This window comes from Dipodomys merriami, unplaced genomic scaffold, assembly GCF_024711535.1.
Source record: "Dipodomys merriami isolate MVZ:Mamm:240054 unplaced genomic scaffold, mDipMer1.0.p SCAF_3, whole genome shotgun sequence".
Classification (NCBI taxonomy): Eukaryota; Metazoa; Chordata; class Mammalia; order Rodentia; family Heteromyidae; genus Dipodomys; species Dipodomys merriami.
In genome coordinates, this window is record NW_027204492.1 from 97,722,123 (window position 1) to 97,744,495 (window position 22,373).

General features: G+C 42.9%; 1 protein-coding gene across 1 annotated transcript; it reads right to left on the reverse strand.

Moving 5' to 3' along the window:
- Positions 1–21,100: 21,100 nt before the first annotated feature.
- LOC138839921 (melanoma-associated antigen 10-like) lies at positions 21,101–21,823 on the reverse strand. The gene has a single exon (XM_070039394.1). It carries the CDS (start codon positions 21,821–21,823, stop codon positions 21,101–21,103), a length of 723 nt encoding a protein of 240 aa, XP_069895495.1.
- Between the last annotated feature and the right edge of the window lie 550 nt (positions 21,824–22,373).

Consider the following 22,373-nt stretch of genomic DNA (forward strand, 5'->3'; position numbering starts at 1 on the left):
CTTACATTCCCATAATTAATGTAGTAGAGTTCCCTTTTGGCAGCATCCTCACCAGCATTTATGATGTAATTTTTAATGTACAGAGAAGACAAAGAAATAAACAAATGCAAGTATTAGCTTTTGCTACAGTTGGTGGCTCACTCCTGTTATCCTAGCTATTCAATAGGCTGAAATTTGAGGAGTGTAGTTTCAAGCCAGCATAGGCAGGAAAGTCTATGAGACTCTTAACCACTAAAAATCAGAAGTGGAGCTGTGGCTCAAGTGCTAAAGTGCTAGTCTTGAGCAAACAAACAGGGCAGGGACAGACACTGAATTCCAGCCCTTTAACCAACACACACACACACACACACACACACACACACACACACACACACACACACACACACACACACACACACACACACACACACACACACACAAATATTTCCTTTCCCTCCCTATCTATTTCATTGCTAATTTCTTGCTCAGTTCCAAGAGCTCACTTCCTCTACTGACATGTTATCCAGTTCCTGGCTACAAAGTAAAATGGTTTCACAATTGCTGAAAAAATTAGCAAAACTTATTCCTAACTTATTTTCCATTCTGAAACTAAATAAGCATTGATTTAAAGTGAACTCTGAGAAACTCCAAAGTAAATGAAGGTCAACTTCATACCCAAATAAAACAGGAAAATGAATTGCTATGCAATATGCTCCACTCATCCACCCTCTTGATGTACTACTCAGAATGTTTCCTTCTGTTTTTAAACACAAAGTTAAGGAGTTAATTAATTTCCCATGATGCAACAGGATCTATTGCATATGATCTTGGCACTAGAAAGTCATCAGCCTACCTTCAGTGAGTTTTCCTTCACATCATGCATGTGTGCCCTATTCCTCATTTCTCAAATCATCTTCCTAAAAGTGTGGAAAGCACAGTGTTCCAGGACTTCCATCTTGCTGGTTTCAGTGTGAGCTGTGGGGTACTATAGGACCTCCTAGCAAGTAGGATTACTTTTGGGTAATTGACAGTATTCCAGAAACTTCCAAATGTTCCATGAATACCTTCTTGAAATTCTCATTAGTTGCACATACCCATCACAATGACTAATGATCAGACACCCCTTTTCTGACAACGTTGCTGTCCATGAGGATGATACACAGAGTGATTATTAGGAGAACTGTCTTGGGAAAGACCTGAGCATCATTCAGAATCTTATCATATGTGAGTCCTGCCTCAGTGACAAACATAGGCATGAACTGTGCTGTCAATCCACTTCCTTCCCATCTATGCCAAAGAAGGTGAGGGAGAAGAACCACAAGTTATGACTTAAGATAGACTTCATTTACAGTGGGAGAGGATATGGAGAAAAATTGTGTCTATTCCTATGAGGTGGCCAAGAATTGAAGATTTCTAAGAGGTGAATGGACTGGCAGAAATGACAGTGATTGCTCAGGTCTCCATGCCTCACACTTGTCACCATAACTACTCAGGAGGATGGTATTTGAGAACTACAATTCAAAGCCAGACCAGGCCGGAAAGTCCATGTAACTGTTACCTCCAAATAACTACCAAGAATGCTCGAAGTACAGCTGTGGCTCAACATGGTACAGTGCAAGGCAAAGCAGAAAACTAAGGGACAGCATGTAGGCCCTGAGTTTGAGCCCCAGGACCAGCATGCACGCACACACGCATGCACATGCGCATGCGCGCACACACACACACACACACACACACACACACACACACACACACACACACACACACACAAAGAAGGACAAAGATATAGATGTTAGGACAGTGAGGAATCATGGAAAAGAGAGATGAAGAGGTAAGTGAAGAAGTCTTTATTGGGTCAAACAGGACTGTTTGCAGACATAGTAGGTAAGTCTCTCCTTGTGTCTGGTTCATTAGTATGTTATCAGTTTTTACTCTCTGGGTTGAATCTCCCAAGTTCTTGGCACCCAGAGCAAGAAACTGAGCACAGAAACACACAAAAGTTAAGTGGCAAAACAAGATATTTAATAGACAATGCAAAAATACACTATTAAGGAAACATTAGGCTTAAGTGAGGCAGCTCAAGAATACTCAGAATGCTCTGGATTTCCAGTTTTGTGGGGCTCAGGGAATGGGGGAGGGTGCATAATCATCACAGTGGTGGGTTTCTTTTGGGGAAATGAGAGATCATGATGGCAATTTTGTTAGGATAAAAAGGAAGTTCACTGCACATGCCAATGGTTCCATGTCTAAGTAATTTTTTCTGCAAAAATTTCAGGATAGGGCTGGGAAGGTGGCTCAGTGGTAGAGTGCTTGCCTTGCATGCCTGAGGCCCTGGTTTCAATTCCTCAGCACCATATAAGCAGCAAAAACTGGAAGTGGCACTGTGGCTCAAGTGGTAGAGCGCTAGCCTTGAGCTGAAGAGCTGAGGCATAGCACCCAGACCCAGAAGTGGCACTGTGGCTCAAGTGGTAGAGCGCTAGCCTTGAGCTGAAGAGCTGAGGGATAGCACCCATGCCCAGAGTTCAGGCCCTGCAATTGGCAAAATAATTTCAGGATATAAACTCACTGGTTTCTGCCACCTATACGCTATTGTCTGGAGAGAATCCTCCTAAAGATGTAATATCTCCTGGGAAGCTAGACGTAGTATTTCTTGCCCATAGTACCACCTGGAATGACTGACCTCCCAAGACACAACAGTGGTGGGAGAGTGGTCAGGAGATGCTGGTATGGTCTACAGGATGGATCTGCAGGTCAACTGAGGGAAAATGTCCAGTCCTAGAGAGGATAAATTAAAATACCTGTAGGACATTCCACAGAAAAGAAGGCTCCTGACCACTGCTATTTTTGTCAGCCTAGAAAAATCCCAGAAGAAGTGTCCATATGAGCTGCTTCCTCACTTCTGTCTTTCCCTTGTCAGGAAGCTGATGACTTCAATGCGAGGAATCATCCGACTGCTCAGTAGGACCAAGTATACAAGATCTACCAGGAATTAAGGTGAGAACATAGTAAATACTTTCAATCAACACACAGGACAGTAATCTTAACCTGCCTTTCCTTAATGTATCAGCAATCCTAGGGACCATGGAAGAATTGGCCTCCTTCATTGCTAGTGTCTCACAGAAATAAGGCATTAGCTAAAAGACAGTGGTCTCAGATCCCAAAAGGGAGAATTCCTGACCTGGTATTTGACAAGGTGAGGACTAAATCAGACCTCCATCCACATTGCCCACACTGAATCTGGTCATTTGCTGCTACTGCTGATCAGGTGTAGTCAGATGTGAGGTGCCTCACTGCTTATGGTCCCATCACAGGGATCTTCTGGAAACCTGTTTGCCTAGGACCAGCAGAACGCTGTGGTCCAGGCCTGTCCATGGGAACTTAGAGAGTACAGACGAGTCTGATGACTCCTTTGAGGGCCACTGCTCAATGGAGTGGGTGATTCGTGTCAGGCCTCAAGGCCCAGTGTTGTCTTTGCAAGCATAAGGGAGAGGCCTCAATTAGTACTCATCGTACATGCTCCAGGCACTAGGAAGTAAAAGTCTTTGTCTGGGACAGTGTCCTCATGCAACCAAACAGACAATTCCCAGGGACAGTCAGAAGTATAAGTCAGATGCACACTCTGAATGGATACCAGAATATAAGGAAGCTCACTTGGCCAAGTCTCTCATACCCTAGCAGCAGCCCCAAAGCCTCAGGTTTGGTTAGCACCCTGCACCCTATTGAGCTTTACAATTACTCCTTAAGGTTTTCATACAACAGGTACAACAGGAAGACTAGAGTCTATGTGGCTCTAAAGCACTAAAGGGAAGATGTGTAACAGGCATTAGAGAGCTGTCATGAGGACATTGACACTTGAAGCCACTCAACTGTTCCCTCCATCCTTCAATCCTGTGTGTTCCCTTCATTGAGTACTTGCTTAGGTTGTTGGTTGTCTTGAAGGATAGTCTTGAGAATCAGGAGTCAGCCCTGTGATCATGAAAGAGACCCTCAGGCCCAAAGAGACTCAGCAGGCCTGGTGGGTGAGCAGGTCCCTCAGGCTGAGGCAGAGGTCACTTCCCTCAGTTCTTCCTCTTCATCTCCTCTGATTCTGAACACTACCATGGAGACATCTGCTACTGGGCTACAACAGAGTCCTCTAAGTCCTCAGCTATCCCTTCGTCCTCCCAGGCGATGGTCTTCACCCCATGTGTCAAATCCAATTAGGACTGCACTATCCAGGATAGTAGTTCTGTTATCCCAGCATACACTGGATGATACTGTGTCCTTGTAGCAAGATGCACCACCGTTGATGCTCTTCTTGCTCAAGTATTAGATGAAGGAGCTGGCCCCCAGAGAGAAAATGTTGAATTACATCATCAGAGACCACTAGCATTATTTTGATGGGATCTTAGAACTGTTAGGTCTGCTCAGGAGAACAGGCCACTCTCACACCACCCCATCCTCTTCATGAAGCACAACATAAAACCTGCCAGACACAGTAATCACCTGTAACTGTTAATCATCTGTCAGTTTACTGACTGAGTCAGCAAGAAGGCCTCACCTTCTGACATCACTTCAGCATCTGCTGCAGCTCCACTTCCTCCTAGCCTTTCCCTGCATCATGTCTCTCCACTGCCAGTCAGGCTGCCATGCTCCACTAGTTACTTGCTGCACACTATTTGCTAAATTCTATGCTACACCCCACGTAGGACATGCTACATGTCTGCACACCTTCCTCTGGTGTAGGCTGGCTGTTTGGTTCTCAAAGTGAACTCTCTTCTGCCTGTACCACATGGTGGTCTCCTTTCAGCAACCTTTATATCTGATTGGAAACTGGGGGGCCAGGTGGGGGTCATAGGAGTTGATGGATCCCCTCAACCTCCTTTCTGAGGATCATTCTGCCTCCTAGATGCCCATTCCTCAAACTGAAAATGCTAAAGGAATCCCATGTGCTCCTACCTCTATGCTTTGTGGGCCTTGCATTCACTAAAACCACCCCTGTCTCCTGTCTATACCTGGTGAGTGACGCCTATCTATGGGTGTTCTGTTCATCTGTCTTTATTTCGAATTGGTGCCATGCCAGTGAGATCCTCTATGCCTTTTGTGGAGTCTCTTCTCATTTCAGGTTTGGCTGAATCAAGAATTTGACTCACCAATGGAGTGATGTTGGGCAGACCGAACCACCTTCCACGTGTTGCCTCTGTCTCTCTATGTCCCCACAGACCCTCTCTATGTCCTTGCTTCAGTGTAGAGCTGATGTTCTTGAATGAAGGGGATAGCACTCTCTAACACCTGCTAATAACCCCTTCATCTGACAGTTTGGGCTTCTTCAGTGTCTCCTACAATGTGGTCCAGGCTTTCCTATGCCACGAGTGACATAAGAACCTCCTTGATGTTAGCTGCTGATGCATCCACCCAAGTATATCCAATTAGTGGGACATTGTATCTGGAGAACACCATGTGACAAGAGATGTATACCCACTCCTAGAGATCCTCCACATTTACAATGGTGTCTTCAGGTTGTAGACCTTCCATAGGAATGCTGGATGGATTCCTAGGATCTTCCCCCACATCCAGGGACCTGACCCCCGAATCTCCCATTTCCTTCCCTCTGGCAACATGATCTAGTTCCATTCCTATAGAATTTCTACTGGGTTGCACCTTAAAGCACTGGGAATGCTTTGATCTCAACAACCTAAAGGAGAAATACCTCATCTTTTACCATAATGTAACTTGATTACAGTATTAGCTGGAGGAACAAGAAAAAAATGGCTCCAAAATGGAAGTCTAAATTTTGTCATCTTGAAATTTGGTCTCTTTTGCAAGAAGTGAGAAAAGTGGACTTAGGGACCCTAAGTGTAGGGCTTTATGGCACTGTACCAAGATACCTCCCTGTTTATGGGAACCTTTAGGGAAACCAAATGGGGAAGAGACTGACATCCTTAATGATCCCAGTCTGGTAGATCTGTCTATCACTCTGAGCTGTCACAGGTCTTCCAACTTCCCCCATACATATCTATGTATATGGGCTGGGAAGGTGACTCAGTGGTAGAGTGCTTACCTTGCATGCCTGAGGCCCTGAGTTCAACTCCTCAGCACCACATAAGCAAAAAGAAAAAAGCCGGAAGTGGCACTGTGGCTCAAGTGGTAGAGCGCTAGCCTTGAGCTGAAGAGCTGAGGAACAGTGCCCAGGCCCAGAGTTCAGGCCCCACGACCGGACCCCCCCCCAAAAAAGAAAAAAACATATTTATGTATATATGCATATGTGCATTTATATGTGTATGTGTGTGTGTGTGTGTGTGTGTGTGTGTGTATATATATATATATATATATACACACACACACACACACACACACATATATATATATATATATATATATATATATATATATATATATATATATATATATATATACAGGACATGGAAGTGTTAAAATCTAAAAGCACATCTAAAATAATAGACAACAAAGTAATCCTTGTAATTATTACAGAACCATGGGCTGAATTATTATAGCATTTGGAAATATACTTTTTTTAGATCAATTGTCACATGAATAAATGAACAGTTGCTTTTGAAGCTAAAACATTTAATTAACACTAATAGTAAATATAGTAGTTGTGTATCAGTTAAATTAACTCTGGTGTTAAAAAAAACAGATAAAGCCTGTGATTTGACTAGCTTAAGAATGTAAAGATTGGTTTGAGAAGGCATATAAATTTAAATGTGGTTTAACTCTTATCTCTCAGGGCTCCTAAGAATGCAAGCAGCATCACTCTTAGTGTTCTAGTATGTGAGCATTTGGTTTCTATGTTGTCTGTGGCTCTTGTTGAAAGGGTCTGTGTGAAAAAAACTGTTGGATGTGCCATATGTATATGTATATGTATATGTATATGTATATGTATATGTATATGTATATGTATATGTATATGTAGCCTTGCCTCATTAACTTGTGGGTGCAGCAGCTGTAGTGAATGGCAGAGGCTGTCATTTTATTTGTCTTTATTTTGTGTATGACAGTCCTGAGACTTAAACTCAGAGCCTGGGTACTGTCCTTGAGCTTCCTTTCTGCTCAAGGCTATCGCTCTACCATTTGATCCACAGCTTCACTTCCAGCATTTTAGTGGTCAATTGGAGATGTGAGTCTCATGAACTTTTCCTGCATGGGCTAGATTTGAACTGTGATCCTCAGATCTCAGCCTCCTGAGTAGCTGGGATTCCAGGCATAAACCACCAGTGCCTGGCTCAATTAATTTCTTTTTAAAAAATTATTTTATTGTGAAAGTGATATACTGAGGGGATACAGTTACATAAGTAAGGAAATGAGTACAATTCTTGTCTCACATTGTTACCCCTCCCTCATTTTCTCCTGCTTTCTCTCCCCCTGACTCCCCTCCCCCTAAGTTATAAAGTTCATTTCCAACAGTGTCTTGTGAATATAGCTGTTGCATTGGTTCACCCTTTGTCTCACCATTTCTGTGATTCCCCTTCTCTTTCCCAAATCAGATAAACATATATACAAGACAAAGGGTAGCAAAAAAAAAAAAAAAAAAAAAAAAAAAAAAAAAAAAAAAAAAAAAAAAACAGTGACAACAGAGGATATACCAACGGAAAAAAAGAGGGAAGGGAGGGTAGGGGAAAAACAAAGGAGGAGGTAACAATGCTTGATAAGAAATTTACTCAGTACCTTGCTCATGTAACTGTAATCCCTCTGTACAGTATTTTTACAATAAAAATGTATTTTTAAAAAGGCTGATCCCCAGATGTTTGTGTCCAAACACAATAAAGACTTTTATTTTCTTTCAAAAAAAGAAAAAAGTAATAACTGCAAACAGTACACCAAATTATAAAAAAAAACACTCTTTTTCCGTATCTTGGAGTTCATTTCAATTAGCATATTTTATCAATTTCCCAGCTTAAAATGTTGTCACTGCTATTGAGGACATATCAGAGAATAGGTTTCTCAATAGGACATGGAAACGCTAATGACTCAAAATAAACCATCATTAATACAACTCAGAAAACATTCCCCATTAGAAGTAACATAACAAAATCAGATTTTAAAGAATTCTTACTAGGAAGTTCTTAGAATTTGAGTCAAAGTCCAGCTCCTTTCCTCTCCACCAGCTATTTTCCTATCCAGACCATTTTCTAAATTTCTTAATTTTCTAAATTAAATTTCATTTTAAATAGCCTTCTCCTATTTTTGTACATGTATACATTATGCTCCAGTAATATTCAAGGACATCACCCTCGTCTTTTGTCAATAGCCACTTATGACTCCTCTCTATCACATACTCCCACATACATTTGCTATAGTAGATTGTGAATATCTGAAAAAAGACACAATGTTGGTTTGGATTTGGCTGGTTTCATACAACATGATGACCTCCACTTCTATCTTTCTGCAAATTATGTAATTTCATTTTATGGCTGAATTTCATATCGTTCATTCATTTGTATCTCACCATCAAATATAGTGTTTACTTACAAATCACCAAATCATACTGCATATTAATGACTTGAAATGTGATCTGAATAGTCAGGTAGGCTCACTTAGCCATGCAGAAGAGCATCTGGCTTGGTGCTTCTACAACTCACTTCATCATATGTGCATCCTTTACTGCTCAGAATATGGATAAATCACCTATTCTTTTTTTGGGGGGGGGCTGGGTGGTGTCCAGTCGTGGGGCCTGAACTCTGGGCCTAGGCGCTGTCCCTCAGCTCTTCAGCTCAAGGCTAGAGCTCTACCACTTGAGCCACAGCCCCACTTCTGGCTTTTTTCTTTTTGCTTATATGGTGCTGAGGAATTGAACCCAGGGCCTCATGCATGCAAGGCAAGCACTCTACCACTGAGCCACCTTCCCAGTCTCAAATCACCTATTCTTATGACTTCATCACTATTATTGGACCCAATGGATTGGACCCAATCAGTCTTTATTCAATATGTGAAGGAAGTGATAAGAGCAGTTTTCCATTATCTCAACAATCTGAGAGCTAGATCTGGTCAACCTGCAGCTAACTTACAATGAGCTCTCAAGGAAGAAATTGCATTTTCCCCAAAATCCCAAACTAGTTTGCTTCAGGGTAGTGACACTAGGATGTCCTGCCCTGAAGCCCCAAATCTTCATCCCTCCTTCACTTTTCCTTTATGTCTTGATATCTTCCTGGTAAAGCTACTGCTCAAGATTGTACCATGTTAGTTGTACCATGTTGGGTGAGCCTACCTAATGCTAGCTTATTAATAGGTGCACCATTAATCAAAGACCTTTACAAGAACATATGCTAAATAAAGGTTTGTAGAAAGAAATCAGACACTAAGTTCTTGGAAATCCTAAGTTTCCCCTACATACAAAATAACCAAATAACCAAAATAATGAAATTGATGTATATATTTTTATACTATCAAGAAGAAACAAGATTAAGGGAAGGTAAGTCTTACTTTCATTTTCTCCTTTTTACAATCTTTGCTGCTGCTAGATATTTCCATTTAGAAGGAAATACCTACTCCATTGTGATGCCAAATTAAGATGGGTTTGTAATTGTCTGGACAATTAGGAAGATTCACTTCCTCTAGATCAGCAATAAATACATGGATATTTTCCTCATCTCTCAAAGCTGCTTCATAGAGGGATGAGAAAGACATGGATGAACTCTACTGAGCTGGGCCCATTGTTCCAAGATTTTCATATTGTTTGTTTCAGGGTGTGCCTTTGGTCTCTACACAAAATCATAGCAAGTGCCTGTTTCTGAGTACCTGTTGATATTCTAAGTATCTAAGTATGCATAAAATCTTCCATAAGCAGCTTCCCAGGATTTCCATAGATACAGGGTTCCATCACATCATACTCTTCCATTGCACTCAGCACCTGCCAGATGTCTTCTCCATGGCATAGTTACATCTCATGAAGATACTGTGCAGAATGATTAATAGGAAGCTTGTCTTGGGCATTCTCTGGATATCACTCATAATCCCATCATATGTGATTCTAGATGCATTGGAATGGACCATGGAATGGATATTGGAACGCACTATGGGACTATGGGATCCACTTCCTTCATGTCAATACCAAAGAGCATGAACATGAATCTACCTGTTTAGCTTAAGACCACAGGGAAGTTATCCTGATGAACACTGTGGATGTAATTCAGCATTTCTGCCTTGGTGGCCAACTCCTACATCCCTAGGTATGGAATCAATGATATTTCATCATGTTACAAATACACAAGATCTATCTGGCTACCCTGGGAGTACCTATCTTGTGATCCTTGGTTTCCAGATTCCTGATCCCCCTGTTCTGCCTTCAGATCCAGCTCACCCAGGAGGCTTGCTGACATCTCCCTGGTGGTTTGGAGGATCACAGGAGTGGAAGAGGAGGAGAAGTTGGCAGTACTCTTCTGCTTATCCTGGTAAATGAGCTCCCCAACTAGTCCATAGCATCCTTTGGGTCTTTGGGGACCTCCCTTAAACCTAGAGGCCTGGATTATGTTTTCCCCTCAGCATAGCAGCCAGGAAGGTGGGTAGGATAGCCCTTTTGGATAATGGGACCAGGTGAACATTGATACCTGCTGCAGTTATCCTAATTGTGGTTCTCACAAGCCTTTTATAGGTCTTCTTTTGGTGCTTTAGGGCCATGCAGGCTCCTGTCTCATTATTGTGCCTGCTGTCTGAAATCCCAAATCAGGAAATAAAAAGTGAAGCAGAATGCAAGGTACTTAACAGAGACTGAGGTTTCTCCTAAGATGTGTATAAGGCCTATGGATATGGGCTCCCTTGTGCTTTTGAGTGAATGAGAGCTTCAGAGTAAGTATGTAACTGACTTTAACTCCTGACCCTACATGGCTGTCTGTGTAGTCACATGAGGATCCTACCTCCGAACAAAACCTTCACCTCCTGGTTGTTGGAACATATGCAATAAGCCCTTAGGCAGACCTCTGTCCCGTGGCCTGCAACATATAAAGACAACACAGGAACTGTGAATCTAACCAGAAGGATATGCTTGACTGTGTGAGTTCCTCAAGTTCAGTGATAGATTACTTCCTCTGAATTTACTCTAGGCCCTGAACATTACCCTAGATGTACTAGGACCACACCCATCCATTGGCCTGAGATGAAATGCTTAGAACTAAAGGACAAGTGCTTTTGATAATACAAAAGACAATAAAAGGCCCTACCTACATTGACTATACCTGCTCACCCAATGCAGTGTGGGCCATGTGAAATGAGGACTTGTTAATTGCAGGATTGAGAACTCTTTCCTAGGAGTGTATGCTGGGAGGGTTGACTTCCACTTCTGATTTTCCTGCAAAATCCTTCCATTCCTACATTAGTCCGCACCATTTATCCAGGCAGGAGGCCCACACCTTTCATGATACCACACATGACTGTCATAGATGCACTTGCTTCCTACAAGTCCTTAAGGATAATTAATTATTTTTTTCAAAAAAACTAGAAGTGGTCAGGTGCTTATGGCTCATGCCTCTAATACTAGCTTCTTAGGTGGCTGAATCTGAGAATCATGGTTTGAAGCCAGCCAAGGCAGGAAAGCTCAGGAGATTCTTATTTCCAGTAAACTATTTACCTCCCAAAAAGTCCAGAAGTGGAGCTTCAGCTCAGTGTTGGAGAACTCTCCTTGAGTAAAGAAGCTCAAGGACAACACCCAAGCCCTGAATTCAATCCCCAGGACCAATGTACACATGCGCACGTGTGCACGCAAGCACACACACATACACACACACACACAGAAAATTGCTGTGGAAAATGGGTACACTCACCTTGATAAGATGCCTAGAGGACTTCAGACTGAGGAATGAAAGTCTGGGTTCAGCCACATTCTATCTGGGGATTTGCTATCCTCACCATCAAAAGTGCTCAGATGGGGTGCACTCCTAGAGCTGGGCCTTTCTGATTCTCAGACCTGCAGCTCTTTGAACAGGGCTCTCAGTGCCTTGTCTCGTAAGGGCAAAAAGGGAATTTTCTCCTCATTAGAAACACTCGTGTAAAGGATGTGAAAAGGGGTGGAGCTAGATCTATGAGAAGGGCTATACTTCATCTTGCTACCCTGAACTCTCACCTCAGCCATGATACACCCTGCAGATCCAACCTCCAAATGTCAAACAACAAGGATTTGATATGCAGGGTCCCCAAAGGAAAATGGAAGAATGGGAGAGACTTGAAGGCAGTCACCTTAGTACAAGCCCATCTGTGAAGGGCTAGCAACAGGAGTGCCCAAGAATTATTCAGGAACTTTCCACATGGGGGCAGTTCTCTTCTGTCTGCCCTCTGCTCACACCTAGACCCCTCAGAGACTAAAGAGTAAGGACTCTTCTCCAAGCAACACAACAATCTCAGAGACCCATGAGGAGCTATAAAACAGTGAAGAATGAGTTTGATGCTGGCCTGACCTGACATCACCTAGGGCAGTGCTGGCTATATATTCTTTTTTTTTCCTTTTGTATTGTCAATTGTGGGGTTTGAACTCTGGGCCTGGGCACTGCTCAGCTCTTCAGTTCAAAGTGAGTGCTCTACCACTTGAGCCATAGCACCTCATTCGGTTTTTTGGTGAGTAATTGGAGATAAGAGTCTCATGGACTTTCCTGCCCAGGCTGGCTTTGAACTATGATCCTCAGACCTCAGCCTCCTGAGTAGCTGGGATTCCAGGCATGAGCCACTGGTCCCCAGCCTCACAATATATTCTAAATAACTTTTGGACTCTCCACTTAGGAATGAGGCTTCTGTTCACCCTCTGATCTCATATGGATGGCTCACATGGCCTGTGCTCCTCCCATTCAAGTATCTTAGATGATTGAACTGTAAGGGTGTTGAGGAGGGGGAGAGACTCTGGCCTGAGGAGATATAACACTAAGCACAGCGTTCACAGCAGGAATGCATGTTGATTAAGGTGGGACCTTCTGGTTGAGAAAAGTTAATTATTCCTCGTAACAACCTATGTTCTAACTTCTTACACAGTCAGGACCAATTACCACCAAGAACCTCAGTGCAAGGCAAGGCCTCCAAGGGAAACAGGCAGAGGAGCTGGGAAGAGGTGAACATATTCACCTACACAGATGCCCCTGTGTGCAAAGCAGAAATCAGCATACACATGGATTAAGTTTCTCTCCATTGAGAACAGACTCTCAACAATGCAAAGATTTCAGAATAAATATGTGGCCACCAGAATCCATTAGTTATAAGGAGGGATGGGCAAATGGGTGGGACGCTAGCCTGAGGTACAGTTTCAGACAAAGTAGAAAGCTGGATTGTAGGTGGAACAGTTTGGTACTAGAGTATTTATCCTGTCCTCTCTCACAGCCTCACCTTCATCCATCCTATAGTGTAGTATTCTTCACATTATAGACCTGCAGCCATTAGGAGATGGCTCAGACTCAGGGATTCTCTAGGGCAGAAGAGGGCCTTCATCAGAAGCTCACATGTGATGAGTTTACTGTTTCAAGATGGTCCACTGAGATTGAGGCTTCTTCTGTTCCTCTTTGCTTTTGCCTGGACCCTTCAGAGAGTCCAAGATTCTCCATCCAAGGACCTCAGACCTCGAATGGGGCCCATAAGTATGCTTCAATTCAAAGAAGATGTAGAGGAATTGTGGAAATAATGTCCTATTGAGATATGATTCTGTGAATAGAGATTTCAGTAGGTGTGCACCTGGAATCTTAGAAGCCACTATACTTTGAGGGTGAACTGTGCCTATCTACCCTGAGATCTCATCTTAACCTGTTTCAGGCCCTGGACCTGTCCCCTCTATGAACCAGAACCTAGCCCTAGATACAAATGGTCACTATTATAGAAATGAGTTATGCAGGAAGGCTGGGAATACTCTCTTGACCAGAATCAACTTGGGCAGAGGAATGAGAGTAAGTGCAATTTCTGGATTTTCTGCAGTCCTTGGATTTTTTTTTTGGTCAGTCATGGGGTCTGAACTCTGGGCCTGGGCGCTGTTCCTCTTATCTTCAGCTTAAGGCTAATGCTATACCACTTGAGCCACAGCACCACTTCTGACTTTTTCTGTTTGTGTGGTGCTGAGGAATCGAACCCAGGGCCTCATGCATGTGAGGCAAGCACTCTACCACTGATCCCCCTTTCCAGCCCCCAGTCCCTGAATTTAAGGAAAAGAAATTCTCCACTTATTCTCCTCTCTTGCATTACTCCTTATATCCCAGGCCTTCCCTATGAAAGGATCAAAGAAACAAAGTAGCTCTTTTCTGGAAAGGGATAGGAAGTAGTAGGTAAAGCTGCCTGTGTTGATGATCCAAGGAAAGTAAATATAGTACAGGTATAGGGGGATTCAGGACTAGAGGGGAGCTTCCTCTGTCTACCTTCAGCATCTTGTCACCATGATTGGCAGATCAGAACCCTCTCCATTCAGTGGTCTTTCAGAACACAGAACAAAGCTCTGATTGTCAGGGTCCCTTGAGTTAGAAAGATGCATTCTCCTGAGTAGATGCAAACATATACACTGTTGACAAGAATAGTTCTTTTGGAGCCCTTATTGGGTAGAGGGGTTTTCTGGCCCCAACTAGATCCTTCATAGAGCCCAGACCTCTCAACTTCATAAACCAAGGTTATCACTCCCAGAGTCCCATTGGAAAGTTGTAAAGAGTGGGTGGTGCAAGGGATAGGCCATTTCTCTGACTTGATTTTCTCAGCAAGGATGACTTCCTGAGTGCAATTGGATTACTATTTGGAGAGGGTTTCATATGCTCATTTTCAAGTTTTGCTTCAACCTTACATGAAGCTTCACCTTCTTTTATGCATTTCACAACAATTTTTAAATAAGTTTTTTTATTGTGTAAACACCATATAGAGGAGTTACAATTACATGGGCAAGATAATGCGTACATTTCTTATCAAGCATTGTTGCCTCCTCCTTTGTTTCGCTTTCCCATCCCTTCCCATCTCCCACCTCCCGCAAACTTCCCCCCACCCCAGCCAAAGTTGTAAAGTTCATTTTATTGTGAAAATACTGTACAGAGGGGTTACAGTTACATGAGCAAGGTAATGAGTACATTTCTTATCAAGCATTGTTGCTTCCTCCGTTGTTTTTCCCCTACCATCCCTTCCCTCCCACCTCCTCAACTACCCCTCCCACCCCCGGCCTAAATTGTGAAGTTTGTTTTTCAACATAGAATCTTGTACATCTCATTGTCACAACAATTTTTTATGCCCAACCCCTGACTCTCTGCCTACAGGGACTCCTGAGGCAGAAGAGAGGAGCTCCGACTGGACACCTACATGTTCAGACCTAATATGGGGGCGACTAAATTATTTTTGGTTCTTCATTGGGTAGCATTGTTCTTCTGTGCCCTGTCAGCTTTAATTTCAAACTTTTAGAGATCTGGACCTATTGCTTCCTACCAACTCAGACTAAGGTTATTCTTCCCAGATACCTTGTAGGGGAATGAGAGGTTGGTGTAGTGGCAAAAAGTTCCCCTGACTAGATGAGCCCAGATGTTTGTCTGAAGAGATGGGTACACAGCTGGATTATTAGGGATCCCACTTCCTGAGGAAGAATTTCCTCTGTCCAACCACTTGACTTTCATTCTCTGTACCTTAGAAAATTAGTCTGTGGGATTCAGGGATAACTGAGGCAGGAAAAGATGCTCTGTTGACTAGACAAGATGGGGTCCATGTAGATGTGAGTTCTGATGGTGTCTCCCTTTGATGAATACCAGGTCAGGAACTCACTCTGGGATGATGAAAGAAAATTAGTCTGTGGGATTCAGGGATAACTGAGGCAGGAAAAGATGCTCTGTTGACTAGACAAGATGGGGTCCATGTAGATGTGAGTTCTGATGGTGTCTCCCTTTGATGAATACCAGGTCAGGAACTCACTCTGGGATGATGAAAGGACACCATCCTTAAGCCAAAGCCTTATTTCTGTGTGACACCAGAAGAGGAATTAAGGGGAGGCCAATCCACAAAGGCTTTCTAGGTTTCTCCATACCTGATGGGAAGGACTTCTTGGGACCTGGGCTCTGGGTGCTTGGGTGAGGAAGGTCTTTCTGTCTTCATATCCATTACATTAATAGATTCTGGAACCCTCCCTTAACTGACCAGTAATGGCCAGGTAAATGAAACTTGCCTATTCTAGTGACTTCTCCATCCCCACAGCCTCCCCTTCCTAATACCTGAGATACATAAATGAGGATGCAGGTCATGGGGACTCCACTCACGTGATTTCTCAGATGACAGACAAATTAGAGGCTCATGGATTATCTTTTGTGTGGAGTGCACTCAAGATGTTTTGATTTCCTCATCATGAGTCCTTGACTCTTTTCATCTGCTGACCTCCAGATCCAACTTGCACGCCAAGGCCACTGCCACACCATGCCATAAACACCAACCAAACCCTGAGTGGACAGCCAGTCATGACATCTCTCCCCCTCCCCCTGCCGGCTCAGGGCTCCACTGAGCAAATACCACACTCATCAAACCCAAACCACTTCTCCCTGAACCCAGGCCAAAGACAGAAGTGAAGAAGCCCTGAATCTAGCCACAGCTCAGGGCCTCTCATGTATAAGGGAGAATGGAGGTTGCTCTCTGTTCCAGATCAGTGTCTCTTTGTGTCTACTGAGTCTTGGGCCCTTCAGTCCTTTTTCATGTCTCACCATGGCTTTGTATAGGAGCTAAATTGGTCATGTGATGAAGCTGTCCTCTTTTTTAAATTTAATTTTATTGTCAAGAGGATACCATTACATTCATAAGGAAGTGAGTATACTTCTGATTAAACTTGTTACCCCTTCCCTCATAACCTCTTTCACATCCAGATGCCACAGGCATAAAGCAGCAGCCTTGTCCCTCTGGATGTGAGCCTCAGCAGCCTCACAGCAGTTGTGGAGCTGGACACATGCAGGAAAATCCCAATTCTTTCTAAACCATCACCTTTGCTTTCTGCAGTGTGTGGCTCCTCACTCTACTAAATGAAGGGCCTGTTCCACCTGCCAAACCCTTAGATCCAGAAGATTTCCTCAGCCATCACCTCATAGAGATAACGCATGGGGACTCCCTCAAAATATATCAGAGACAGGCTTCTGTGAGACACATGTAACTTAAGTCAAAGGTCTTCTCCCTAACAGCATAGGTCCTTGCCATATCCCTCAAGAGTGTGGCTTCTTTTCTAACCTCAAGTTAAAAATTGAGAGACCATTCAATAATTTACTTATTTAACTATAACCCTTCTGTATATCACTTTACAATTAAAAAAACTTTAAGACACCATGCAGGAGGCTCCCAGGTCTGGCTCAGCATGAGGATTCTAAGGGACCCTCCAGCCTCACTTCAGGTACTATCATTGATTTCAATAGTGCCTGAACCCCCTCCCCCAGACCTCCTCATTCTGTTCTCCTCACACAAAGCCTTTACTCTCATCATCCACTGAGGCTGCAGGAAGGACTGCAGACAGTGGTCACCTGACTAGATGCCTCTGTGCACAGGCCTGACAATAGAGCTTCAGTCAGATTTTTTGTGGAGTTGCTCATACAGCTTTTGCTGTCCAGCCCCTCCTCCCACCAGGACCTGTCTCAGATACTGGGACTCTTTTTCTCAAAAACTTTAGCCCAATGTTGTTAATTCCCTAGCCCCTGAGGCAAGAATGAATAAAGCAATTGAAAACAAGGAATGGGAGAAGGTAAAGGACAGAGCCAATCAACTATAGCAGGGGTTCTGCTGGATTATTTCAGGGCCTTCTATCTAAGGAAAGAATCCTCTGGTCACCCTCAGAATCTCACCACCACAACTTGCAGAGCTGAGGCCTCACTGCTCAGTGTCCTGCAGAGCTCAGAACAAAGCTCTCTTAGTATAATCTAATGCAGACAGAGACACATGTCTCACTAGATGTCATGCATCATACCTCTGGTGACATGGCATGGGCCTCCCCAGAAATATACCAGGTACAGAATTCTGTTGTCTGTGGTCCATTTTTTAATCAGTTGTGGGTTTCAACTCAGGGACTAGGAACTGTCCTTGAGCTTTATTACTCAAGGCTAGAGCTCTACCACTTTGGCCTATACCTCAACTTGCAGGTTTTTTATGGTTGTTAACTGGACATTTTTGCACAGGTTGGCTTCAAACCTCCGTCCTCATATCTCAGCTTCCTGAGTAGTTAGGATTACAGTCATGAGCCACCAGTGACCAGAATATTCTTTATTTTAGAGTCTTAGGTCTCTTTTCCTAAAGATCCTGGCCATATCCCATCCAATGAAAATTGTCGTCTTTTTGATCCAAGGCCAAAACTAAGAGAATGTACACCAGGCCACTCAGATGGCATTAACTAACATCAAAAGAAAAATCAGATTTGGAAGACTTCTCTCCTCTTTAAGGAACCTGTCACTGATTCCAAATAGAGTGTCTTTTTCTGCAAGAATCATTAGTCTTTTGTCCTCAAAGTAAGTCTCTTACTTACTCTGTCCTTTAGTTTCCGTACCTGATGGGACTATTGAAATGTCCCTCTAAAAATCTGAAAGTATAATATCCCTGTCCCTTTAGTCCTCCCTGAGTCTTTTGCTTAATTCTAGGCATGATTATACCTCTCATGACTTTTATAAATCTCAGTTTGTAAAGTAAGGTGAAGAATAAGACATCCTGAAAATAAGAACAAGGTTGGGCCTCATCTATACTCTGTTCTGGGAGCTTCAGTCACACCTGATATCTCATCTGGATTCCTTATTTTGCTTCGATCTTGTCTTGAGATAGGGCTCTTTCTAACAAACTCACATGCAGAAGTCAGGAAACAGCTGCTTGGTCACCCAGTATTGACACTTTCAAGGCTTGCAACAAGAATGGAGCTGGAATGACCCAGATTTTGGGAGTCACAGTCTTGGTCTGAGGTCCTTTATGGGAACAATTTGTCTCTCTGTGGAGTGTAGTTAAGACATGGTTTCAGAGTGTGAGTAGAGGAGCCCTGGAATATAGGTAGATGATCCTCAGTTATTTCAGCTGCAATCCGGTATTGAGTAATGCACCAGGGATCATCTAGTGAATGGAACACCCTCAAGCACTCACCATGACTTCCTTCAGCTTCAAGAGACCCTGAGAACAACTGTCTTGGTCTAAGGTCCTTGAATAGGGAAAGCCAAATTCATTGTAGTAATCAATGTGGAAACAGACAATAAGAAGACACACATTGTCTCCTACGGACAGAATTCATGCAATCTATCTGAACCTCTGTTTTCACCTGGGTATGTCATCAAGAAAGCACTTCCATAATTCCCTCATCCACTGCTTCTGGTGAAGGTGATGTTAGAATTCATATTTGCTTGAGGTCCTTGGATAGACAAGGACCAGTTACAGAATATTCATGAGGCTGAAAGTAGGAACAAGTTTGAACCCCATCCGTATTGGGTCTTGGAACACTCAGTTTGGCTTACTGACTCTTTACTTCCTATATTATAGGCAGCTCTCTGCTCAGCTGAGGCAGGGGCCAGTCTACTAAACTACTAATCTCTCTTAGAATCTGATGTAGATGTCACAAAGCAGCTGCCTGGTCTTCCTTCTCAGTGCCTCTCAAGGCTCACAGCAAGGGAGGGCCTAGCCCTGTACAGGTCATCTCAGTCCCTTCCTATGCCCTCAACTTGAGCAGCAGCAGTGTGTGTCTGCTGCCTTCCTCTGCTAACTTCAAGAAGTGAGTTATGCTTGTGAGTGCTGGAGCTGTAGTAAAGGGCAGAGACAGTCATTTCTAATGTCATTTCGTCCCAGCCCTTTCCATGCTGTTCATGTCACTCTTCTGTAGGATGTATCAGAAGATATGCTGCTGAGGAAGACATGAAACTGAAATGAACTGTCATAAAATTTAGAAAAAGATTCCCCCATCAGAAGTCATTTCTCAAATTCTTGTTTGGAAAATGTCCATGAATGATAGGTCCTAGGATTTGAATCAAAGACCAACTCTGTTTTTGTCTGCCAGCTGCTTCCCCATTCTTATCACTGCTCTTAGTTTTTAAACTTGATTTAATTATTTTATTTTCATATCTTCATGCATTGTCCTATAATACTCAAATATCACCCTGTCATTTAGCTATCACTTGCCACTGGATGCCCTCACCTAGGAGAGTCCCCATTTTATATTTAGCTTTGGTCCTTTTCAGTTTTACTGCTGGTGGTAAAGCTCCTGTAAGTAGGAGAACAAAAGTATTATTGGTCATTCTCAATTTAGTTTCTCTCACATAAGTTCCATCTACTTTTCTGCAAATTATAAAACGTCATACTTTTTGTGTCTTCAAGTCCTGGGCTTGAACTTAGGGCATGGGCATTGTCCCTGGTTTTTTTTTTTATACTTGCAGTTCTACTTTGGAGTTTTGGTGGTTAATTGGAGACAGGAATCTCACAGACTTTCCTGCTGGGTCTAGCTTCAAACCTCCATCCTCAGTTCTCAGTCCCCTGTGTAGGATAACAAGTATGAGCCACTGGCACCCAGCATAACTTCTTTCTATTTATCCTTTTTTTATTGTTATTTTGAAGGTGATGTATTGAAGGCTTGTTGTTATATAACTCTGATAAAGAATAAATATTTTTTTTGGAAAATGTCCCCCCTTCCCTCACTCTCTCCCAGTTTTTCCCTCTGGTCCACATGCATAAGTTTTAAATTTATTCAACATAGTGTCTAGTGAGTTTGTCCCAGCCTTTCTGTGCCCACATCTTGCCCTCCCAAAATAAGTTCATAAAAGGAAAAGAAAACAAAACAGCAGCAAAGAAAAAGAAACTTCTTGTTTCCATTCCCTGCAATTAATTTCCATCTATATCTTCTTGGAAAGGCTATTGACTAAGACTTTTCCCAATTATGTGTTAGTTACAAATATTACCAAGAACAGATGCTAAAATAAAGATTTGAAACTCATCATTGAGTGGTAGAACTTCTCTTTAAGATATAATTTCCAGTACAACACTCATAACCAACCAAAATCAAGACAATGTATTTACATTTTTGATGTTATGTAGAAAATGGGTAAGATAAAAATTAACAGTCAGCTTGTCTGTATGGTACTTTATTTCACTGCTAGAGATTTTGACCATTTTCAAGGAAATCACTATTCCACTGGGATGTTAATATGAAACGGATTTCCAACTGCATTTAAAATTAGAGTCAGTCTTCTATTAAAGAAGCGATATCATGGGCATTTGCTTACTGTTCTTCTCATAAAGCTTCTTTATAGAGTGATGCAAAACACCTTGGGTCAACTTCTCTGAACTTGGCCCAGTGTTTGAGGACTTTCCTTTTTGTGGTTTCTTCATAGGCCCTTGGGCCCCACATGAATTTATAGACAATGGGATCACTGCAAGGCACCTGTTTATATGCCACGTATTGCTCCCATACAAAATCTTCCATAAGCAGCTTCCTATGTTTTCCATAAATGAAGTGTTCCCTGTCAGGATACACTTCCATTTTACTAAGCACTTTCCAGATGGTATTCTCTGTGGCATAGTCACCTTCTATAGAGATGATGCAGAGCATAAGTATTAGCATGCCTGACTTGGGCATGCCAGGCATATCGCTCAGAACACCATCATAAGTGATTCCTGCTGTTATGGCCAGCACATGTGTGTGCAAAATGGGGCCTACCTGCTTTATATCAATACCAAACATGAGCTCCATAAATAGAGAAGCTTTGTCTAAGATCAAAGGGAAGTAATGCTGGTGACCTACTGTGATGTGCTTCAGTATATCCCTATCAGAATCTGATGCCTTTAGCCAATACTTATGTAGCAGGTATGGTACCAATGCTATTGCTTCATTCTGTAGAGCCATATAAAGGATCTTGTTATCATGGAGGCACAGATCTTCCCTTGCCTGATCGCTGCATCCCTGATGTTCCTCATGTGTCTCCCTAACTACCTCACCCCGGAGACCTTCTGACATGTCTGTTGTAGTAGGGAGGAACAGAGGAGTAGAAGTCTCCTTAGACTGGGGGACCTACTCACCCACCAGGCCTTTGGCCTCTCTTTTGGTCTGAGGGCCTCTCTCAAGCTCAGAGAGATGGGTCCTTTGAGTATAAGGCATGATGGCTGTTCTCCAGGATAAGTAGTAAGAAGGTAGAGTACACCTCAATGAATGCTCCTAAGCTTGTGAAAGAGAAAGCAAGGAAGTAGTTTCAGCTGAAAATATTCCTACTGGCAGATTCCTTAAGACTTACTACTGGCCTTCCCTTTGGTGCTTTAGGGACACATAGATTCCTGTCTCCTCATGTGTCTGTTGCCTAAAACCTAAGAGTCAGGGAACAACTCAATAAGGTACAAGGTGCTGAGTGAGTCATAGTTTCTGGGGTGTTTGTGGGGTGTGCAGTGCTGAGTGATGCGGAATTCTGTGTTGTGGGGTGGTGAATACTGGTACCATTTCAGTATATACACTTCAGTCTAAAATTCTGACCTTAGCAGAGAATTGTCTACTTGATTACATGAGGTCACTACTT